This window comes from Mugil cephalus, chromosome 18 (genome assembly GCF_022458985.1).
Source record: "Mugil cephalus isolate CIBA_MC_2020 chromosome 18, CIBA_Mcephalus_1.1, whole genome shotgun sequence".
Lineage (NCBI taxonomy): Eukaryota > Metazoa > Chordata > Actinopteri > Mugiliformes > Mugilidae > Mugil > Mugil cephalus.
In genome coordinates, this window is record NC_061787.1 from 4,312,719 (window position 1) to 4,338,085 (window position 25,367).

The 25,367-nt window shown below is 42.0% G+C and overlaps 1 protein-coding gene across 2 annotated transcripts in view; it reads left to right on the top strand.

Annotated features, from left to right (window-relative positions):
- The window catches only part of mtrr (5-methyltetrahydrofolate-homocysteine methyltransferase reductase), a 39,687-nt gene extending 21,710 nt beyond the window's left edge, over positions 1–17,977 (top strand). For both annotated transcript variants that reach the window (XM_047567710.1, XM_047567709.1), the window contains exons 12-15: positions 400–518; positions 7,060–7,155; positions 13,835–14,017; positions 16,957–17,977. In XM_047567710.1, the coding sequence (XP_047423666.1) occupies positions 400–518; positions 7,060–7,155; positions 13,835–14,017; positions 16,957–17,101 (543 nt within the window). In that variant the 3' untranslated portion in view covers positions 17,102–17,977. The remainder of the gene's footprint in view (positions 1–399; positions 519–7,059; positions 7,156–13,834; positions 14,018–16,956) is intronic.
- The last annotated feature ends 7,390 nt before the right edge of the window (positions 17,978–25,367 follow it).

Below are 25,367 nucleotides of genomic sequence, written 5' to 3' on the forward strand. Positions count from 1 at the left end.
GTAATTTTATACTTTACAAATCACGGACGTGAACGATTCTCACAGGATTAAGATCACAGATGAATTCTGTGATTATTAGAAATAACAGGAGGTCCACATGTAAAACTAATCCCATGCGAATAGGGCTTTAGTGTCATATTTAAAAAAAAAAAAAAGAAAAAAAAGAAAAAGCTTTGGGCCAGCTGTGTGTAGTTAATCAAAAAATTAATTTAAGTTACAGCAGGCAAATCCTTTCTCCCAGAAACTCTATGGATTCCAGTTCAAGCTCATGGGTTTTCTCATTAGCATGTCTTACAATATTAACTAGATCAATTAATAGATTGAGGCTACGGTGACTTCTAAGCATTGTTGTAATTACTCTCATTATTTAAGTGCTTTCTAATGGCCTCTGACCCTTAGATCCATATCCGTTTGAGACCCAACTGCACCTTTCGGCCTCCCTCTGACCCCTCGCTGCCCTTCATAATGGTCGGACCAGGCACCGGAGTGGCTCCGTTCATCGGCTTTCTCCAGCAACGGTATGTCCTTCTTTATATCATCTTGTTTTTATCCATTAAGGAGACGTATATTTTCAAGATGGCCCATTTCACAAACGTCTCCGTCAAGAGGAATCAAGTGCGTGTGATATATCACTTCATCCTGCGCCAGTGTTTCAAGATGCCCTGCTGAAGTGGGTCGGTGCAACGTTCACGTCGAGCGCCGGGTTATGTGCTTATCGGTGACTCAGATCGCTCCGGTTAAACCAGCGCGTTCTGCAATGAATATTCACAATGCTGAAGTGTGTTGTTAAGAGCGCACAATCAATGCATGTTTTTCAAGTAATCCGCAGAGACAATTAAATGGGACCCTGCTCAGAGCTGTTAAAGGTCCACATCATCATGTGCATGGCATGAGGCATAATAAATCTAGCAGCGAGGGCTGTGATCACGTCAGCGAGTATTTTATTTTATTTTTTCATGCTTTTTCCATCTCAACGGGAATAAATTAGACCTTCTCCGATGCACACATTTATGACTTCTCTAATAAAGAGCCGGGAGTCAAAGCAGCGCATGTGGCGTTATTGATTTAACAGTAAAAAGACCAGTAGGTGGTGGCCGTGTTGTTGGGGTAAATCATTTCTTGTAATTGCCAATGAGTCGGTGAGAGGATATTGAGTGCTAGCTAAGTAGGTTGTAGTTCTCTCCAGCTTGTTAAGCCATCGCCGTAAAGTGTGTGCTTGAAGAGCGCTATCATTCAGAAGAGAACGTGACGTTTTGTTTCATTTCCTGAATTGACGGCTAAATCACAATTGCGAGAAGATGACCTGTCAGAAGGATTTAACGTGACTGGAGCTTCTCTATCCGGGATAATGCCCGTGTGTTGAATCAGGCGCACATGTGAGAAAGCGGAGTAAGCCCTTTGTCGTCAGACTGACATGTCTAACTCTTGGGTGGCTTTGTATAAATGAGGTTGTGCCCCAGTCAACTCCAATTGTCTCTAAATCCCCCGGATGTCTGCTCTGTTGTGGCGGGCGGCGGTCCGCGGTTGATTGCTCTGAGAGGGGACATGGCTTTGGCTGAAATGATGGCATCGGTGGATTGTCTACGGCGGCACCGGAAAGGGGTTGAGTGGTCATCTGGGGTGAGTTTGTGCCTTTGGGATAGAGGAGGAGCGGTGCAGATAGTGCATGATTTTGGACTGAGCGGTCACGCCACTTGAAGATATATTCCTCCTCTTAATGATCAAGGTTGAGCCAGAGGGACATACGAAGAGCGTGTCCATCTTATTTCCATCCTCGCAGCAAAACCCGAATTTCGCTCTCCAAAATTTGAGATAAAAATACACATTGAAGTGGTTTACGACAGAAGAACCTTGTGTTTGATTGCACACAACATCTCCAGCCCCCCCATTGGATGCGTCCTTGAATTTTATTTCATTGTTATTTTTATTATTTTTTTTTTTTCTCTTGGCATTTCAAGATGCTCTTCACTGTCGCAATATAAACTGTGTGAATCAATTCATCTGCTCAACTGTCTCCTCGGTCTCCATCCCTCATCCTCTCCCCTGCCGGCAGCGTATTGTGCTGGAGGATTGTGAAAATCTGTCATGGCGCGCGGCTCTCGTGTAGAATCTAACTCGAGATTCCAAACAAAGCCTTGGCGGCCGACGCTGCGCTCTGATGGGAGATAACAATCACCAGTTTGTCAACAGGGCGCCATATCTGCCTTGAGGCCCGAGAAGGGTCCTGTTAGAAACAAAACAACATGGGGACACTTCGATCTTCCTACCTCTACCCCTCCAACACCCCCACTGTTAATCGATGGCTGTTTTCAAAAGTACTTTGTATGAGTTTGGAGCGCAGGTACCGAGTGGAAGAAGAGTCTCTAAAAGGTCAAAGGCTCACTTGGTGGTACTGGGAGATTTTAATAAGGCCCTCCAGTCGTCTGGTATTGATTGCTGCACTTTGCACGGAAGGATATTATGGAGATGTGTAGCTGGGAGCAGTGACAGTTAAACAAATATTGTATTTTAACCGAGTGGGTATCCTTAATCTTCTTAGTCGATCTTACAAGCTTTTTTTTTTTTTGGAGTGAGGGGGCGCATATATTAGAGAGAGTTTGGCCAACACAAATCATGGGCGCCATGTTTGCTACATCAGAGGGAAGGTTCTACAGTGTAACCCTATGGGGCGGATGTTGAAATAAATGTCTTATTTTCACCATTAACAGGCCTATAAATGTTATTGCCAACGTCTGTCAATATGTAAAAGGTCCTCACTTAAATATCCCAGCGTCTACTTACTTTAAATATCTTAAATGAGCCTGTAAAATGCTTTGTAGCCCAATCACCTCATCAGTCATGGAGCCGTGTTTACCTTCTCCTCAGTCTCCCTGTTCAACCATCACCATTAAAAGGTTGAAATTACTAATAGTAGTAAGTAGAATTATGATTATAGCATTAGCACGCTAGCCGTAATAACTTAGTAGTAACCAAGTCAAAGTTACGTGTCAATTAAATGTGTCTATCTATATGGACATAAATTGCATGCACATTTTTCTAAGTCTTTAGTCTAGATAACTAGTAAGCATAAGGCTAGCATAAGACTTGGTTAACTTCAAACTTAATTCATTTGTAAAGCGGTGTTTCTGAGATCAAGGTTCACATTAATGATGGTACGACTCTATTTTTCCTATATAAAATCTTTGACATTGACATTTACCTCACATAATAGGCAGAAATTGGTTTACATCCAGTTCTTCCTTTTAATCTTCTGCTCCATAACTTTCTTCGTTATTGTTCACTGGGGAAATGATGAAGTTTCCTCTGTGTTTTACTGATCCTGAGTTGCACTGTGGCGTATTTTAATTTTTAATCCAACTTTATTCTCTGTTATTGCCACTTCTCTATGGGTGAATATTGGTTAGATGCATCCAACATTGCGCCCATTAAACACGTGACCAGCTCAGAACCAATCAGCATAGAGGGACAGATCAGACGCTCCATTTCCTGGTTGGCCAGACTCTTTCTAATATACAGCTCTGATCAGTTTGCTCAGTGCATGGCACATTCAATATGACAATTTGTTTGAAAGTTTGTGTGAACAAATATTTAGTTTCATTTTATTGGTGCAACCAGACAGCTGACTACAATTATGCAACAGCGTCCTTCTTCTGTATTCTGAAAACATTTTGAATTCAGTGTGAATGGGTCTAATTGTGCGATGTAGCTTCAGTGATTAAAGCCTTGAGCTGTTGTTGTGTTTGGGTTGTGTTTTTAAACATTGAAAGCCACTCAGCACGGCTCGCATGGAGCCACAAAGATAAAGATGAAAGATATATGAGATCATTTTGATGTTTACCGAGTCTTAACCCCAGCTTCCCGTGCAGTTTCCCCCTCCTGCTGTTCATCTGAATGGCGCTGAAAGGCAACCGCCTCTGATTTCGACCCCCAAATGGAGTGCTCTGTAGATGCTGCCTCCCCCTCTGGGATTGTATGGCAGGCTGTTATAGTGTGGGTATGTGATGTGATGTGATTTGTATTCAGGGAGAGGCGCCGGTGTGGTCTACTCAGAATGGAACCCAGGTTTTTCATATTGGTATTGATCCCTTTAGGGCAGGCGGCGAGAAGAGAGACGAGACCACTAAAATGAGTTTACTTGAGGCTGTTTGCAGATCAGAAGATTCTCGTCCAGGATGCTAATGGATGGGATCTGAGCGCTCGGATCAAGTGGGCCAGACAGCTCTGTTACCGGGCCTCGTTCGCAGACATAAAGTTCAAAAAAAGCTTCTTCTTCTCCAAAGCATTTTTATTAACTGTTCAACTTTGCTTTTAATTAGTACGAACAAAGCTTTGGTTTAGTATTCACAATCGGACCACTGCATTGATTTGTTTTGGTGTTTTATTTTATTTTTTTTTGCCTGAGGCTAATTAGTGTAGAGCTGCTACTAACAATTCATTAATCTGTTCATTAGTTTAAAAGAAACTGAATAAAACCTCTTCATCCTTTGGGTCTATAAATGTTAAAACAAATATGGTGGCATGTTTGCGTTGCGAGATATTCAATTTACAATGAACTTAAACAGAAAATGGCAACAAAGACTCACATTTAAGAAGCTGAAACCAGAAATTACTTAAAATATCTGCTTGATAATTTGATGTTTTGCAAACTTTGGAAACATATCTTGCCTGCCTTGTTAACCCATGTAAAGTTTTATGAACTACAATAGTAAAAATGGGCAAAATTTGCCACAATTTCATATTAAAATCATGTCTTAAGAGCTATACTTTCCACAAATGCATCTATCTACTGTAATTCCACTCCTCATTTTTGCTCTACCTGGAGTGCTTGTGCTCTCCAACCAGGCCCAAACCATAGTTAGATACCCAATGACGTTTTAAAAAAAAAAGAAAAAAGGTGTTACTTTGTTTGGAGTCCTTTATGATCACCTATGAACAGAGAGAATTCTATTTCCACATTAATCTCTTGAAGGAATAAAGTTTCTCCGTGCTCACCTTGAACCGGAGCCTCAGACGTGGGCACAAAATGAATGTAGGAGCCAGCTTGTGTCCAGTAGTTCAACAACTCTAATAAAAAAAGATAGTAGCAAAACTTTTTGGTAGATTTCTTTTTGTTTTAGTTTAGTCTAACTTCAAAAAGATTGCTATTTATAAATATACATTATTATTATCATTTTGCATCCAATATTAAGCCATCCCTTATCCCTTCACTAAAATATGTTTGATTCATGTTAATGTGTATTTAAAGAAATTTAAATCCCCCCGTTGAAGACCTATAGTAGAGGTCAGCTTTGTAGATAAGTAGAGCTGGGTGTCATCTGCGTAGAAAATGAGTGTTATGTTTATGGAAGATATTGCCAAATGGACGAAGGTAAACGATGAACAGTAGTGGACCCAGGACAGAGCCCTGAGGTACCGATGGGTATCATTAAGGTTTTAAGACAGTGCCAGTACTTAAAAGGTGTCCGAACTGGTGCTTAAACAATGGAAAACATACAAACTGTGTCCCAAAAACAGTGCCTTTTTATTTTTAAGGCATTTTGTGAAGTTGAACCGAATATTAATTTAAATAATATAAAAACAGTCAGTCTATCTCAGGGCTAAAACAGAGACAAGCAACCATTCACTCTCACACCTAGGGCGAATTTACCAATTAACCCAACAAAGAGGCATCAGCATGAACCACAGAGCCACTGTGCCACCCACAACTAAGACTAAGAAATAAATGAACCAGTATAAAATAAAATTCTGTCATAATTATCATAATAAAGTTTGCGGTGTGGGGTCTGGCAGGCTATCAAAGATGCTACATTTATAGGGCTTTTAATAAAATCATGTGTGGTGATTATGCAGGTTGACCAGGTGACGTCCAGTCAAACTTTTGACAAACGTTTGTCCTTTGACATTTTGAAGGTTCACTTCCATCCATGCAGGTGAAAAACTGATGTGACGTCAAGTATAGCGTTGTCACGGCAATAGAGCTAAGGAGGCTAAGCTAATTAAAAATTTAGTGGCACCCAAATCTGAGTTGCTTTTTTGTCTTTTGTCAATACTGGTGCCATTGTGGTACCCAGTATCGGTACCCATCCCTACACTGGGGGACTCCTCTGGTGATGTGAGGGGTGGGTTCTGGATCTGAGCAAATTTTAGTGCGGTGGGAGAGATTTGATGTGAAACATTCTTTGATGCCAAACGGAGGCAAGCTGTTCAAGGAGGATGACAAAGGTTGCACTTAGGCGCAGTGTGACTCCATCAAGCTTCGAGCCGGCTGTCATTTTAATTTTGGTGATAGCTGGTAAACACAGCAGGATTTATTCTCTCTGTGAATAGCAAAGAATGCGGTTTAGGGGGAAGCTGCACCTTATCCTCTTAGTGCAGCAGCGCAGCACAAAGGGCCCAGTCTCGGAGCCTCTCTGCGGTATTTCTTGGCCCCTCGTTGCGGTTGGTCACTTTCAACGCTCCCCCCTCAGCAGATAATGCCGAGCTCTTTGGACAGTCAGCTGACTGATGGCATCGTGAAAGGTTGTGGGTCAACTGTTGTTATCTGGACGGGAGCTGTCACCTTTGCAGCAGGTGTGCGCCACAGATAACGGCATCCTCAGAGCCGCTTTGTGCCCCTGCGTTGCACTTGCAGTTGCCTGCAAAGGATTCTGGGAGGTTTGCCAAACTCCAAAACCACAAGAGGAATCACTTTTTACGGGGGCAGTTTTTCTTTTTTCTTTTTTTTTTTTGCACTGAATAACAGCTGGATACACATACGAGTATCACACACACACACACACACACTGAGTCTCATTTTCAGTAAATGTTTATAGTGATGGGATCTATCCTTCTGTTTGGGTGAAATTTAATAATTCATGTAATGTCCTTGCTCCTGCGCGCGCGATCGTTTCCATGCGTCAGGCAGTTGTGGCACTTACTGTACTGTCGCAGCAGACAGTGCTTAATAGTGTCACTTCTCCTCTTTAACCTCTGCTGCGAGGAAGGACTCACTCTCCTCCATCTGGCCGGGTTGTCTGTTTAGTATTGATTGACCGCTAACAGCCGCCGTTTGACTTTCAGAGAGGAGGAGAAGAGGCAGAAGAACCCGGAGGCCGTGTTCGGCGAGACCTGGCTGTTCTTCGGTTGTCGCCACAGGGACGGAGACTACCTGTTCAGGTGAGGCGTCGTTCTGTTCATTTAACCCTTTGGGAATGAGGTGCACTCTTCTCCCTCCCCACCTGAGCACATTCCACGAAGTGATGAATACCCTGGTCTCTATGCGTGACGTCGGTGTTGCTTCTTCATCATATATACACTGGACACTGTGGATGGCAACAATTCAAGGATACGTTACGTTGTAAGATTTATAGAAAGGAAAAGCAGAGCTGTTTCACAACTACGTATGTCTGCATTTTTATGACCTTGTGAGTAAATTATACACAAGAAAACCTATGTATGGAATTTAAGACGTCTTATTAGTGGTGAGTCCTAGTTGGCAATCCTATTACCAATATAATTATAACACACTTAATTAAATGTTGCATTCATTTTCTTTTTTTGAAGTAGGGATGTTTTTTTCATCTTCATTTGATCCCTATTTCATAATGTGAATGTATATATATATATATATATATATATATATATATATGTGTGTGTGTGTGTGTGTGTGTGTGTGTGATAAAGGCTTTTCTTTTCTATCTACTTCATTTTTGCACTGTGCAAATGTATTATGCACGACGTACTTCAAAGTCAATCTGCTATAGGCCCATGTTCGATGGTTAAATAGCTCTGCAACACCAAGCTGTTCCTTAAAGTCTTTTTACAACACAGCTGTAAACCCTTCTTCGTTGTGCAAAAGTAAATAACAGTCAAGAGACTAAAAGTATTTTGGCTTTTATCACAAAAACAAAACAAAAAAAAAAAAAAAGAAACACTTAGTGCTGGATGGGTTTTAACCGAATAAATAACCAACAAACCTAAGTAACTTGATAAACAGCTCCGTGGTGTATAGTCTCACTTGGAGATCCACACAACAAATACTAAATCACAATCCTGCTTAGACCAGGAACTGTGCAACAGAAATCTCTCCTCGGTTCTGTAAAACACTGCCAGGCAGCAGATGTGTTTAGTCACGTTATTTAACGGTTGGTGGAACGAATACAAATGATCAGGTTTGTGCTCATTTTCAAAATGTCTTGATCGGCCTGCGATACAGGGTGAATCAGAACATCCCTACAATGAATGATAATACCAGATACAAAATGAGTAATATTGACAGTAACATTTTTTTACATGAGAAATTTGATCTAATGACTGAACAAACTGAGAGAGAATTGTCACCAAACACTTCCGTTCCCTTCGACTCCACGGAACATTTCAGCTTCTTTTAACTTTTTTTCTGACTTGTTTCCAGCTGCTCCAGGAAGTTATTTCCAACAAAAAAAGCTCTCAAGTCCAGTGCGCACTTAGAGCTAGGCAAACAACGCATGGATAAAGTTAGCAACTACCTGGCGATGGAGCACTTAGGAGCGAAAATAGCGAAATAATTTACTCAGCAGCAGCGGCAATAGCAGCACCGGAATGAGTTTTGAAGTGAGAGGTGACGATTCCTACTCCAACAGTGTGGATAATGAATATAATAATAATAATGATAAAATTTGAGTCACCTCCATGAAGCGGTTCACGGTGTATGGGCTCTGGAGTATATTGTTCTCTGGAGGGTCGTGGATTTGCTGGAGCTGTCATTGGGTGAGAGGCGCGGTACCCAGAGAGAACCCACGCAGACACAGGGAGAACATGCAAACTCGACCAATGGACTCAAACCAATGACGTTCTAGCTCTGAGGCGTCAGAACCACTAAAGACATGATGACGCATCTCAAGACGGTTGAAAATCAATGCAAATGTGTGATGATTCATATCAGCTGAGATGAAAAATGCATCGTGTTGCCCTGTTTATGCAGCAGACGGTGTAATCTAGTTTTGAGTAACTGACGTCGGTGAACGTCACTGTCAGCAAATCCCAAACTAGGAACACATGCGAGCCTTAGTTTGTTTATTTGAAGAGGTTTTGTTTATTTTGATGTGGGATTTGTTTTAATGACCCAGTTTTTTATTCATTGCACCTTTAAGACGAGGACACATGCGTTGTATCGCACAGTTTATGCTACCTCAGAGAAATAAAACAGGATTCTCTTTAATTTGTTAGAGAGAAATTATATATGTAAATATATAAATATGCTTTTATTGCATAGTTTGTGTTTTGAAGTTACGTCCTATCTCAGAAAGGGATCTTTAGTCGCAAGCTCATTCTGTTAAACAAAAAGGTTGTATCCAGTATCAGAAATTATATTGAATCCTGAGTTGAGTTGTATCACTACATCCCTGCTAACTATCACACCACTGTACAGTATAAATTATAATACTCAGAGTTTAGACAGTGAACGACAGGACTGGGAAGAAATCTCAATTACTGATCCGTCTGCTACTTCAGCACCACGGACAGCACCACAATGAGCCGTTTGCCTAACAAGGACACGCATCATATATATTCATAAGTTTTATTTGACAGCATATCGCTTTGGTTTGAATTACATAATGGCTGATTATGATTAGACGTCACCCCTTAATTACCATAAGTCCTGAAAGTGAGGGGACATAAAGTCTTTGGCGCTGTCCCCTGCCACAGTGTCACTCCGATGCTGGCGGAGACCGAGCTGAGCCAACAGCAGAGCCAGTGTTGGACTTTAAATTTGTCAGCAAGACAAATTTGCTCCATGCATACTGGAATGCAACAACTTTGAAACAGCTTGAAATGTCCGCAGAGTTTTACAGCTGCCACTGACAGCCGAACCTAAATAAAAAATCAGAGATTTGCTAATGCATTGATATTTGATTAAAATTCTAGCGAATCACAACCGTGCTGCTCAGTCCTCAGCACTGACACACGGCTGTATTCTGGCCTGCATCCTAAGGGGGGCAGTGTTTTCATGCGACTCTTCATCCAGGAGGATTGTGGAAACACAATGTTGACCACTGGCGTAATTGTCGTCACAGTGAAGATGTGTTAACATGATACTGTATCTCCTAATGGCAAAAGTCGGTATTAAAGGCCTGTTTAACTTCTTTGATCAAACTTAATTGTTACACCACCTTTCCTGTCCTATCAAACCATTATGTGCTGACATCAGCCTCCGAGGAGCTCCTCGCTCTGATTAGTTTGTTTTGGCTTTACTCTCTCCTGACTACATACTAATTGATCAGTTCTTCCCACTATCAGCAGCGAGCGTGTGCTCGACACCGGTGCACTGATCGAGTTCCTTTGCAGGATTAAATCGTGTGAATGGATTAAGCGTCCTTAATCACACAAGAATGGATCACAGAGGATGTTGTTTGTTCCCCTTTGTTTCCCCCTATCCTTTAGTTAAATAGCATCTCACAGCCAGGTAGTAGGCGGTGTTTGTTCACAGTATGGGCCTCTGTGATGAATACCCGCTCACTGTTGACCAAAGTGATTAGTCTGTGTTTTATGTGCCACCCATGAAGAGTTGTACTCAATTTAAATAGGTTAGCAGAATGGGAACAACATACCTGCAGCTGAACTGGCTGTCTGCTCTCATCTCTGCTGGGTTTCTCCTCGAGTAAGTGTAATTTGAAGCATTGCATCGGAATACAAAAATCAGCTTTGCATACTTTGTTGTATTTCCCGGTGTCCCATTAAAAAAAAAAAAAAAAGTTCAGCCGAAGTCATGAATAAAGGTTAAAATTGAACTTGCATAAATATAGCGCGCTATTTGTGCTTATAAATATTACACTCTGTCAAGACGGGGGCGTGACTGAATCTCCCACCGTGTCCCGAATGCAAACGACAAACGGAGGCTCGCGATGCGCCTCAATCAGCCGTGGCAACTTAACATCCCTGCGCGAGATTGATGCCAGTCTACCTGCTTGTCACATCAAACTTGTCCTCCCCCTCCTCCTCTGCTGCACCCACCCACCCACCGGCTTCTCAGCCTCTTTATGGCATGTGATTTCACGCTGTAGGGAAAAGCATGGCTGGAAGGCCTGCCGGGTTCACGTTTGGGTCTGGGATATAGCCAGAGGCTGTTGTGCGCATAAACACACCGAGGAGTCTGGCAGGTTGTGGCGTTCCTGTTGTGGGTTTCTAAGAAGTCAACCGCACTTTGTCATCCTCCTGTGCTTATCGGTCTGTGATGTATTCAGACTTCAAACGAAATAAGGCTCCTTGTTATTCGTGTTGTTGCCTTTGTGTTCAAACGGACTTTGTAATCACACGTCTTGGTCAAAAGAACCGGATTTTCTTTAATGACCAAAGGTTGGATAGCAAACATGGCGAGGGAAAGCAACAGTTTGGGACATTTGGAATACAGCAAAGACAACAATGCTCATCTCTAGCTTTAGTATTCGTGGCGTAGCGTCTGTGTGTTATCAAAATAATGCCTCTTTCTAGTCCAGGGGTTACTGCAAAACACAGACCCCCGTAGGCAAAGACCTTCACCCATGATCTCAGGGTAGCAGCTTGTTATGTTACGAGCATGTGTGTTAGGATCTGCACTTGTGTGTGTGTGTGTGTGCGCGCTTCTGCTCATTCTGACTGCTTAACTTTAAACAAGATGCTCTGAGCCACAGTAAACCTCACTCCTTCACCGCCTTCCTGCTTCCTTCCCTTCCAATAGCACCCCAGGCCCTGTGAAAACACCACCGAGGCAGAAGAAAGAGTAGTTGCCAAGCAAAACAGCAATAGGGAGCAAGGTTACGCCCAGCTACAAGGCTGTGAGGATTGATTGTAAAAAGATGCTTATAACGGTGACTTGACCTTGCTTATGAAATCCATATTTTCTTCCACTTCTCTTGTTAAACAAGATAAATTGGTTGTCTGGCACAGTTTTGCTCAGACCTTTAGCCCATCAGTGTTCTGTTTTATCAAGCTTGACGGGATTTTAGGAAACGCTGGGGAGGATTCTCGTCCTGTGAGGAAGGTGAATCTATTGCTGTATATCTAAATTTTTGAAAGGATAACAGTGTCCATATTTAGTTTCCTTGCTTGTAGGATAAATATTCATGCTGTTGGACATGGGCTCGCGTACTTGCATCACCTTTTATCCACAAGTTTCGCTTTGAACAAACTCTTCACGGATTAGGAACATTTACAGTGCATCTGGAAAGTATTCACAGCGCTTCACTTTCTCCACATCTTGTTATGTTACAGCCTCAAGTCTTTTTGAATATGATGCCACAAGCTTGGCATCACACCTATCCATTCCTCCTTCAGGTTGGATGGGAAGCGTCGGTGCACAGTCATTTTCAGATCTCTCCCGAGATGATCAATCGGATTAAAGTCTAGGCTTTGGCTGGGCCACTCAAGGACATTCACAGAGTTGTCCTGAAGCCACTCATTCGATATCTCAGCTGTGAGCTTCAGGTCGTTATCCTGCTGAAATATGAACTGTTGCCCCAGTCTGAGGTCGAGAGCAGGTTTTCATCCAGGATGTCCCTGTACGTTCATCTGCATTCATCTTTCCCTGTATCCTGACCAGTGTCACTGTCCATCACCACCGCATGATGCTGCCACCACCATGCTTCTCTTTAAGGATGGTATTGGTCTGGCATGGCACTTGGTATTCAGGGTATATACAGGAATTGTAAAGTTAATTCCAACACCTTTTTAATACTTTTTCAAGACCTTCTCACTATTTATTTAAATACCTCACAGCCACTTCGAATTGTAACCATTTACATCAGTGCGTTTATCTTAATAGTTTCAGCTTACGATAATGACTATAGACCACTATTACACAACAGAATTTAAATACGCTGGGCAGGTTGCTGTCCAAGTAGCCGAGGTCTTAACTGTAGCTATAGTTGTGGTGATGCAACGCTACTGGCATAGAAGCTACCAATGGGGAGCTGCTAACAGTAGCCTTGTGACTAGCGCTGTGACATAAGGTGCGTTTGTAATATCCAGTCTCTGGTCTTTCAGAACGTCATTTGTGTTTCTGATTTACTCTCTCAGAGGCAATTTACGAAAGCACCCATAGTAGTCCAGTTTTTATATTAAATAAATTCCCAAACTTTTTCAATGTTTTTGGACTCGACATTTACCCAAATTTTAAGGCCACATAAAACCACAATAACAATTTTTAATACTTTTTAAGAGTCTTAATTTCTCTAATATTGAATCATCAACTCTTGATACTTTTCAAGGCTGGTAATCAAGCCAAAGAGTTCTATCTTTGAGAATTTGGTTTCTCATCGTCCTCCAGGTGTCTTTTGACTTCCGTCTAACCACTTTACCATACAGGCCTGATTGGTGGAGTCCTTCTCCTCTCTCCACAGAGGAATTCTTGAGTTCTTGGTCACCTCCCTGACTAGGTTCCCTTATCCCCTGATGGCTCAGTTCAGATCTTCAGCTCTAGGAAGAGTCCTGGGTGGTTCTGAACTTCTTCCATTTATGAATGATGGAGGCCACTGTGCTCATTGGGACATTTAAAGCAGCAGAAATCTTTCTGTACCCTTCACCAGATTTGTGCCCCAAGACAATCCCGTCTGGGAGGAATACAGATAATTCCTTTGACTTCATGCTTGGTTTGTGCTGTGACATTCACTGTCAACTTATCTAGGGACCTTATCTAGACAGGTGTGTGCCTTTTCAAGTCATATCCAGTCAGTGATATGGCAGTTATTTGTAATAAATTTGCAAAATTTGCAAAAAGATGTTGAGATAAGGCTGTAACATAACAAAATGTGGAAAATGGAAAAAGTGAAGGACTGTGATTACTTTCTGGATGCACTGTACATACTGATTTATTTATTTATTTATTCTTTATCTGTCCCAGAGAGGAACTGGAGGGCTTCGTGTCCAGCGGCACCCTGAGCCACCTCAAAGTCTGCTTCTCCAGAGACGAAGGGAAGGACAAGGAGTCAGCACAACCCAGATACGTCCAACACAATCTGCTGCTGAACAGCCGCCACGTCGCCGACATCCTGCTCAGACAGAACGGTTATATCTACGTCTGCGGGTAAGGCTGACGCTGGTTTTTATTTCATCCTGAGTGACACCTGTGATTTACATTCATCCCGGTGTCCACCTGCCGTGGTTCATTCATGTGTGATATGTTCTGGCTGCGCTCCTGTTCACTGTGTTGGTGGGAAATAGACTAAAAGGACTGTTTCCCTCGCAGCTCTTTTCTGAGCCCAGGTCCTGCCTCGTCTTGTAAATCAATACCGACTCTTTCCCTTGTTCACATTTGACAGAAAATTAATATTTAATCCTGCATTAACCAGGCGAGTCTTTTCAAATGCATCATCTATTATACAGATGAAGGAAGGAGCCTGACTGTTTACAGTGGAAATATATTCTGAATAATGTGAGATAAAGGAAGTGTTTTCACAGAAGGTGAATTATTTCAAACCTACGGGGTGTAGCCGTAAATGCAGTTGAGTCTGCCAGCTCAATTTATTAGGTAAATGTAGAATATGTAAGTCGGGGCTGCCAGGACTAGCTTGCTGTCGGCTCTGAGTCTTTTTTATTAAGCTCAGGACACGACGTGAGTCACTGAAGAAGATCCTGTTTGGGTCTGATGTCAACTGTATTTGAAACAGCCTTTTAGAGTTGGTGCAAGATTACAAAGAATGACTGTAATGCACGAATGAATCTCCCTCTGTAGTAGCAACATTCAAAGGCCTGGACTCACCAAACCGATGGTAATGAACGTGTACTTGAACACACCACAATGACTATAGCACATAAACTGACTTGCCACTTTATTAGGTACACCTGTTCACCTGCTTGTTAACACAAATAGCTAATCAGCCAATCACATGGATGCAATTCAATGCATTTATTCATGTAGAGGTGATCAAGACAACTTGCTGAAGTTCAAACCGAGCATCAGAATGAGGGATTTAAGTGATTTTGAGCGTGGTATAGTTGTTGGTCTGAGTGTTTCAGAAACTGTTGATCTACTGGGATTTTCACACACAACCATCTCTAGGGTTTAACAGAGAACGGTCCGAAAAAGAGAAAATATCCAGTGAGAGGTCAGAGGAGAATGGGCGGACTGGTTGGAGATGATAGAAAGGCAACAGTAACTCAAATAACCACTGGTTCCAACCAAGGAATGCAGAATACCATCTCTGAACGCACAACACGTCCAACCTTGAAGAAGATGGGCTACAGCAGCAGGAGACCACACCGGGGGCCACTCCTGTCAGCTAAGAACAGGAAACTGAGACTACAGTTCACACAGACTCAACAACACTGGACAATAGAAGATTAGAAAAACGTTGTCTGGTCTGACGAGTCTCGATTTCAGCTGCTACATTCAGATGTCAGGGTCAGAATCTGGAGTAAACAACATGAAAGCATGGATCCATCCTGCCTTGTATCAACGGTTCAGGCTGGTGGTGGTGGTGTAATGGTGTGGGGGATATTTTCTTGGCTCACTTTGGTCCCTTAGTACAAACTGAGCATGGTTTAAATGCCACAGCCTACCTGAGTATTGTTGCTGACCATGTCCATCCCTTTATGACCACAGTGGACCATCTTCTGACGGCTACTTCCAGCAGGATAATGCACCATGTCACAAAGCTCATATCATCTCAGACTGGTTTCTGGAACATGACGATGAGTTCACTGTGCTCCAATGGCCTCCACAGTCACCAGATCTCAATCCAATAGAGGAACCTTTAGGATGTGGTGGAACGGGAGATTCTCATCATAGATGTGTGATGTTATCATGTCAATATGGACCAAAATCTCTGAGGAATGTTTCCAACACCTTGTTGGCAGTAGTCACAGTCGATCTCTGCTGTTAGTCTAGCCTTTAGTGCGTCCTCCTGACTGCTTCCCTTCGTCACTCCTTTTACACACCGATCATCCAAAACATTAAAACCACTGTACGTAGAATTAAATAACATTTAAACCATCTTGTGATACGTCAGTGTGTTGCAGGGAAACTTTTGGACCTGACATTCATTTGTGTGGATGTTACTTAGATATGTAGCACCGACCTAGACCAGACCAGACCAGGCACCCCCCTCCACCCCCCATAGCAATGACACACACACACAAAACGCTTTAGGAACAACTAAAAAAAAAAAAAAAAAAAAAAACATGAAGAACAGCACAAGGTGTTGACCTCACCTCCAGATTCACTACATCCCAAACTGATCAAGCCCTTGGTCTCTACTAAACTAATCAAGCTTTCCAGAATAATGTGTGAGATTTCTCTTTTATCTTCATACACAGTTTATTTTCCAGCACTTTGAAGACGGGTATTCTTGTTCCAGGCTCGTTGGAGAACTTCCCACATCTCTTCATCTCAGTGCGTCCTGTCTCTTCGTGTAATCCCAGACTTCCTTGGTGATGTTGAGATCAGGACTCTCGGGGGTTTGCACCATCTGTTGCAGAGGCTCCTTGTTCCTTTTGTGTGTGAAGATAGTTGAATAAATAAAGTTTTACCAGAATGCACAAGGATTTTAGGTGATAAACTTATATGACATGAAAATCTAGTTATTTTCTATCCCTTAACAATAGGCATTGTGTGTTTTTTTTGTATTTTATAACCTGCAGACAATCACTCCTCTCTGTCTATTATTGTCTTCTATGACGCAACGTTGTTTGTTTGCTTTTTTTTCACTTTGTTCGGTACAAAAGCTAAATCGCGTCAACACTGCAAAGCTCCATATCACCAGCCTCTTCTGGTGTTTGTCGCTGCCAGGCTGCTTTCCTCACTTTTGAGTAAATTACTTTTGATACACGGAAAAAACTGTGTGAATTCTCCCGAGTCAGAAAATATCACCGTCGGATGATGAATCTCCCCCCAGTTTGCTGCTACGGCCATTTCCATCCTGGATACACTCTAGGACTGGCTGCTCCTAGAAAATACCAGTTTGCCACACATAAAAAAAAAAAACAAAAAAACAAATATGATAACTTTCCTTTTCCTTTTTCCAGGGACGCCAAGAACATGGCTAAAGACGTGAACGAGACCCTGGTGGAGATAATTAAAGCGGAGCTTCAGGTGGACGTGTTGGAGGCCATGAAGAGACTGGCCGGGCTTAGAGAGGAGAAACGCTACTTACAGGACATCTGGGGCTGACGGTGGGCGGTGAGATAAGGGCATTTTACAGCGTCTACCGGGCTTACTTACACCTCCAAGAAAAATAATAAAAAAATAAATCAGCACGCTCAGCTGTAACTTCCAGAAACGATAAAATTGCCGAATCCCGGAGGTAGTTTACGCCACCCAATGCTATCAAGATGGAATGTTCCACGCTGACCCGGGGATATCGGTTCACTACATCATCTTAGACTTTGAACAAAAATGACCTTGGCCGTAGCGCCTGAGATTGGTCCTACAGTGTGAAAACGCCTCCTCTATAGACATCGGTTTTGTCCTTCCTTGGGAAAATGCATTTGCTTCCGTCGGCTGTGATGGAGCGATTTTGATGAGACGGAGAAGCGGGATATCGGCCCCGACCTTGATGGAAACAACACCGCAATCTGTAGTACTTAAATAACACAGAGTCAGGAAATTGTTTATTGTCATTCAGAGAAGAAAGGTTTGGCTTTGCTTTTGTTTTTTTATTTGTTTTTTTGTGTAAAACCACCACTGCTGGCTAAATTCCCCACTGTGTAAAATTTGAGGTTTGTTTTTGTTTTCTGTCATATTTTAATCCAGAACACTATGCATATATTTTTGCCTTTTTTCCTCCCGTTATTAAGGCACATGAACAGGTACAGAGATGAGGACGGAGACAGGGAGCGAATCTCAGGGACGATGAGCAGTTCATCTGACTGACTTTGTGTTCGTCTGTCCGCCCTCACGTACCGAGCTCTCACTGCCCGTCTGGAGGCGACCAACTCCCAACTTTTCTAAGTCCTCCAAAACCGAACCAAATCTCCCAAACTGTGGGTAAAACAAACGCATCTGTGCTTTGTGTGAGCAGCGATTAAAGTACATTTCGAATATAAATTGTTGTTGTGCATCTTTTTTTTTTTTTTTTTTTAATTGTGCACACACCGGTGTGTTTGCACAACGGCCTTAGAGTATTGATGAGCATGGAGGGAGGGGGGCATGTTGGGGAATTATTTGGGAGCTAATGAACTCTGATTGATTGGGAGCGATGGTTTTATTTAAATTTAGACATAATTTGATTGTTGAAGGTGACTTTGGTCAGAGGATGAAGGCGTACGCCGCTAATTGAAGGCTTTTCTCAATGTGCTTCTTTAGTGCAGCGCAGAGCCCCAGAGAGAGGAGGCTGCTCGGAATTAAATCTTCTAACAGCAGTCTTTTTTATTTATCCTCTTGTAGGGAGGGGAGAGAAAAACATGTTTACAATCTCGGCCGCCTGAGCCGTAGATGACACCGCGTTCGTTACATTTTTTTTAATTTTTTTTTTTTTTTTTTTGGAGCCTGGTAAACAAAACATTTGCTGTCGCGGGAAACAAACCCTGATAGCGAATAATTGGTTTAATACAGAGTTGTCGGAGGTAGAGCTGTCCTTGTGCTGTAGATGCACCTCCTCCTCCTCCTCCTCCTCCTCCTCCTCGTCTCTTCGTGTCCTGCTGCTTCACAGAGTCACGGGGGCAGAGGAGGACAAAATCACAATAATGATGCCGTGTGCAGCAACAATCTCATCTCACATGCGCTGAATCCAAGAATTTGTTTTGGGGGTAAAAAAAAAAAAAAGAACTTTCACTGGAAAAAGTTCAATCAAAGCAGCATCATTATCACTGATTAACTTTTAGTAGCGTGAAGTAGACTTTAATCTGCACTGCCCTTGTTTACCTGCCTCATTAACATGCCCTCATCTCCTTTTAAAAAATGACCCGAGTGTAGTAGTAGACGGAGAGACCCGCCGGGGGGTGTAGCGGGGGGGCTCCTCTCGTGTCACCCTGTCCAGCGACCACCCAGGACTGATGGAGTTTTTAAATTATGTCTTCATAATTAAAAAGGGTTCACAGTGGCAGGTTTGTCCTGCAGGGAAAGACGGAGCCGGGGGAGACGGTCAGGAATAAATCAGGAGCATTGGAGGTGACCGCGGAGTGGCAGCACCTCTGTGATAGATGCCCCCCCCCCCCCGTTAAGAACGCCTTAAATGAGGCAGAAAGATGTGTGCGGAAGATAATGACTGTTATTATGGAAGTGTTGAATGAGCCAAGTGGGGAGATGCACTTTATGTCAATGAGCTCGAGAGATTTCAGGGAGAGAGAAAAAAACAAAAATTGCTAAACATATTGCAGAAAGTGCAAGAAGCGATGATGATGAAGAGAGAGACTGGAACCTCCCACACGCTCCCTCCTTGAGCTGCGCAGTGATGGGGCTTTAATTAGGCAAGTGACAGTACGTCCAATTCATTAAGCTTAAGTCTGCGCATAATATGACTTCAGTTCAAACAACAGTGATAGTTTTAAGAGTAAACCGCAAATAGAAAGAAAGTTTTGTCCCTTGTGGCAAAACTTTGGGGGGTTTAGTTCTGCAGAAGTGTGTACCTGCACTGTAAAAAAAAAAAAAAAAACGTAATCACGTAATTACTTGCATCCTACTTAATCAACTATTAACTTTAGATTTAATTCTGTTCACTTAATTATATGAAATAAATGATTCAATCTGCACGATCCTTAAATATTTAACACCACTTTAACCGCGACACATCGGGAAAGGTGAACGATAAACACATACACTGTAAATAAGGCTGAACAGCTCCTTTAAAGTGAATCCAAAGACAGTAGAGCTCCCCCTGGTGGCTGGAGGCTGCAGTATAGGTCTTAAAAGCTCCACCTCCTCCATGTTAGCGGATAGGACTTGGGCTGAACTAAAACTAAAACGCACGTCAAATATTTTCTTTTTCAAGGATGGTTTCAGTCATTCTATGTAGTAGTTTATGTTTCTAATCCGTTTTAGTTATTTGACACCATTGAAACAGGATGTGACATCATTATGACTGGCAAAAATGCGAGAGAGTGCAGACGGGCCATCGATAACACAGCTCCACTGGCTCTGCCTCTAAACTCACAAGATGGCACTGCATGTATCCTCAGAAAAGAAGGAAGAAAAACAAATCAAAGCAAAAAACAAGGGTCTTTAATTGTGTAGTGTAGCATCCTCCGTAGTCCATTTCTTCCACTTCCTGGAAGATCCTCTAGGTCGTAAAATATTTGGTTGATTAGACTTTTGTTATACATTTTAACAAAATTTAAATTTCTTTAAATACACATTAACATGAATCCAACATATTTCAGTAAAGGGATAAATGGAGGCAGTCAACACTTCACTCATTTGGTGATAGAGGAACTCAACAGCGCACCATGTCAGGTATGTTTGCACGGCCACTCTACATGTTTGAAATGAACAATGAATATTTGAAGTTATTATTATTTGAAAAGCTTGATATTGAATTCAAAATGATAATAATAATGTATATTTATAAAGAGCACTATGCTGAGTTTAATATAGAACACATATAGTAGGTAGCTACTTAATCTGTCCATCAGTTTGGGGGTCTTTGGCCTGAAAAGACACCTGCATTACCGAGAGAATGTACTTTTTCTAAGAGGTGTAGCTAATGAAAAAAATGAATAGCCACTAAATTTATTTGATTAAATACCACGTTGTTGTCTCTGTGTCTCAAGCATCTATTCCAGTTTTCCAGCAAAGGACATCAAACTTAATTTCTCTCTATTTGCACCACAAGTCCAGAGGATGAAATCTTCCTCCGTTCTTCTCGCATAAGCCAAAAAAAAAATAAAAAATAAATCTTCATCTCCCAACCTCTCTTCAACTGTGTTCTGTTATCAAACAGGGAAGCGGGGGAGGGAAGAGGGACTTTGTCTCAGCCTGTTCTGCCGTCGTTGACCCACGAATGTCAACTCAGCAACTTTGATGCGGTTTCAACGTGAGTCCTGCAAACACACACACACACACACACATATACACACAGATGCACGCTGAGAAGCTGCGGTCGGCCTCAGTCTCCAGCGTCCCAGCTGTGCACAAACACTTTAACTTCAGTATCTGTCAGGAGTGCTGGGGGAAAATCTATGTTTTTCTAAAAAGGCTGCAGCGCTTCTATCGAGTTTCCTGTTTTCACTGTGAGATACCGGTGTTGTCCCAGTCTCTGTTTATTGATGGAGCAGGAGAGACACCCTTGCTTCCGATTCGGCAGAGCAAACATTTGCTGTAATTGATGCTGGCGGGTGGAGGAGGTATTCAATAAGAAAGCCTTGTGGGTTTAAAGAAATATTTCTATGTGGGCTTGAGCTGACCGCAGGAGATGAAAATATAATCAGAGGCACGTGGGTCCGACGAAGATTTTTCCACATTAGTCAGGTATGTCCGAATGAATTAAGCAGAAACTGCTTGGCTCATCAAACATATTAATGATGTTTCAGCGATGGATGTGCGTTCTGTCTCTCCATTAGTCAAAGAAATGTAAAAATTGGTTGGGCATTTTTAAACGCACAACGACGGATGAACACTTAACAGAATTTATAGCCTCCTTAGTCCTGACAGCCATAATGACTTATGCAAATCAGAGGTTAAGTGCCGAGATGAGGCTGTTCAGCAAAAACAGAGGCGTGGTTGGGACCGAGGATGGATGAAAGGTGGAAGAAAAGGCAGATGGAAGGATAAACTGTGAGCACTTGACGTTTGTCTTTGTTTGTCTGAACTTGTGCCACCTCGATCAATATGTCCAACTCTGGAGATGTCAAAATAAATAAATAAATAAATAAATAAAAAATACGCTCGATGAATTCGAATGCTGAAGTGTGGAGACGCATATAAAAGGAATTCAACAACTGTCACCTTATCTTCAGTTTGACTTGCAGGGATTTTTCTGGACGCAGAGACATATAAATAAATGACTGAAAGACCATAACAAAGAAAGTAGACAGCTAGAGGGTTTAGATTATCCACTGCACTCATACTAAACTTCTTCCTTTATCACAGTCATTGTTATACTCGAACACACACTGTAAACGTACAGTGGTGTGAAAAAGTGTCCTGATTTCACACTTAAATGCTTCAGATCATCAAACTAATTTAAATATAACTCAAAGATAACACAAGTTTTAAATTAAGGTTTTTATTATTAAGAGAAAACTAAATCCAAACCTACATGGCCCTGTGTGAAAAAGTGTTGTGTGCATGGTGGTGTGATGGTCTGGGGTGTCTTTTTTGCTGCTTCAAGACCTGGAAGACTTACTGTGGTAAACCATGAATTCTGCTGTCTACCAAAAAATCCTGAAGGAGATTGTCCTGAAGGAGACCTCTGAATGGGTGAAGAGAAACTAAATGAACTTTGGAGTGGCCTTGTCAAAGTCATGACCTGAATCCTACTGAGATGCTTAAAAAGGAGGTTCATGCTGGAAAACCTTCCGATGTGGCTGAATTACAACAATTCTACAAAGATGAGTGGGACGAAATTCCTCCACAGCCGTAAAAGATTCACTGCAAATTATCACAAACACCTGATTGTTGCTGCTAAGAGTGGAACAACCAGTAAAATCTGGTGGTAGTGTGATGGTCTGGCTCTATTTTGCTGCTTCAAGACCTGGAAGACTTGCTGTGATGAATAGAACCATGAATTCTACTGAATTCTACCGAGCAATCCTGAAGGAGAACGTCCAGCCATCTGTTGGTGATCTCAAGTTGAAGTGAACTTCTGCAGCAGGACAATGATCCAAAACACACCAGGGGAAGTTATCACCAACATTGCTGAGGATGGATCAACCAGTTATTAGTCTTAGGAGGAAATCAGTTTTAACCTCAGGGCCACGTAGGTTTGGATTTTGATTTCCGTTAATAAAAACCTTCATTTAAAGACGTCATTTTGTGTTTACCTGTGCTATCTTTGACTAATATTTAAATTTGTTTGATGATGAAACCCTCCTATGTGGCTGAATTATAGCAATTCTACAAAGACGAGTGGGACAAAGGTCCTCTGCAGCTGGTAAAGACAAATTTCAAGTTATCGCAAACATTTTGTCTTCCCTTAATAATTAAAACCTTCATTTAAAAACTGCATTTTACTTGTGTCATCTTTGACTAATATTTAAATGCAAAAAGAAGAAGGACACTTCTTCTGTACTTATATCTCGTTGGGAATGTGAATAGACTTTTCTTTTCTTCACTGATGCATCTTAAAGGTTATAGTGACTTCCTTTGTCACTATGTTAGGATGGCCATGTAGCAGCTGGATATGCAAAGAGGCTTGAGGCAGAGGTCATGCTCAACCAGCCGGTGTGTTTATTCACAAACATTTAAATATACATACAGACATATTCGTGGACCGGGAGCACCGTGGTCCGAGCAGCAGGAACAGGAGCAAAACAACAACGACTTGTGTGGTGCAAATGGCAGCTTTAAATACTAACGGGGTTCTACCAACCGTGACTCTAGCTAACAACTAACTATTGAAGACCTAACATAAACTCGTTCTGCTGTTCTCTTTATTCTCTTCATTTCTTAAATATCCTGACATGTGTGACATTCATAGGTAACAGTATGTAATGATGATTACCTTCATTGCACACTATCTGCAGTGCAGGTGTACGTGCACCAACACAAAAAACAGCAAAACATTTCCTTATGCTGATTTATTTAAGATACAATACCACACGTTACATTCCTTGGTCTGGTCATATGGCTTCTCCAGTGTGAGAACCTGCAGCAATTAACCAACGTGATTATATAGACAGCGAACCAGAGATCTAAAGATACTGGCACAAACGTGCACAACACCCACAAGAAACCAAAAATTGAAGAATTTAGCTCCTACAAAGGTAACAAGACGTTTCCGTCCCGAGTCTCTCCGACGCCCTATTGCTCGAAAACCCCATTGTGGCGCCAGTGACTGTTGTGCTAATCTCTCCCAATGCCTGATAAGCAGTCATGAGCTGTCTGCTGAGTGGGGCTCATCAGTGGCAGATTAATGTCCAGCTGTACTGCCTGCGTCACGCTGCGAAGCGGACGAACAAAGAGACGCGGGGACTAGAATGACATTGCAAAGAGGGGAGAGGCTGGTTGTTAAAGCCTGGAAATTGGGTAAAATATAAAGAAAGGGAAGAGGCATAGGGAAAACTATTTTCTCGGTGAGAGGCGAGGTATGAACAGATTATGTTTGGAGGGGGGGAAAAAATGGCAACAGGTCAATGTGCAATGGGAGAAAAGCCTGAATTTATTTCTGTTTTTTTGTTGTTGTTTTTTTGCAGCGGGGTGAGTTTCAACATCACACGAGCCTCCTTCAGTTCGACTCCCGTAGAGATGGACTCAGAGTCACCCCACAATACACACACACACACACTTTTGCACGTTCCTGAAGAAATACACAACAAAGTTTACGCCGTCGTCAAACTCTTAACGTGGAGCAGAAGTGATACATATATATATAGGCCCCAAGGCGCGAGAATGCATTAAGGATGTATTTAAAAATGAGCAACTGTTAGTGTGATTAATCATCGTCCCATAAAGTGACAACTCATGTGCATGTAATGGGACGACTGGGATTTTGCCCAGTAATTACAGTTTTATTGAAAAATCTATATGTACGCGGAGCAATTACAAAGGTTACAGCTTAAACTGTTTGTACCACAATATAGCTGCATTCAAGACAAATCATGCATCAGTGCAGGAATTATGTTTTCTGCTCATTTTAGATATTGGGCATTAATGGATACAGGGATTTAAAAAAGTGGAGATTAAAAACCGGGAAAACAAAACTACTATTTCAAAAACAGACTTCATGCATACTGCATGCATATCATGGCGTAATAAGTAATATTTCAACATAAAAAAATCTACAGAAACTGCTCTGTTCTTATTCAAAATGTGTCAAATAATAAATGTTCTTCACAGTTGTGATTTACATTCTGGGCGCCTGTCAATGGTGTAATCTGCCCATTAACATATCTGCCAGGTAAGCAAATTTGTTGCCTCCAAATGAGGTCGCTTTTTACTACGTCCATGAAAAGTTGTGGTACTCATAACCTTGTGAGTGAAAACTTTATGTAAGCTCATAGCTCAAGGGCTGCTTGCTCAAGTTTTCAGAAATGATGGAGGTCAATGGTACGTCTTAATTTTATTGTAAGTTAACGTTCACTGAGTGAAATGTACCTTTTTTTAATTTGTACACATTAAATTACCTGACTGTTAGCTTTCTAAACTGTTAATCTTGAAGGTTCCTTTGCACAGTTGTTCTCAGAGCTCACGGCTGGTGTTACATCTTGAACTTTAACCGTTTTTGTGCACAACTTTCCGCGTCGTAACCTCAAGATCACAAGTTATGTTTGAAGGCAGCACCTGATGTGTTAGAGATATGTGGAGGAGAAGAATTTAACCAGCTAACTAAGCAGCTGCTCTC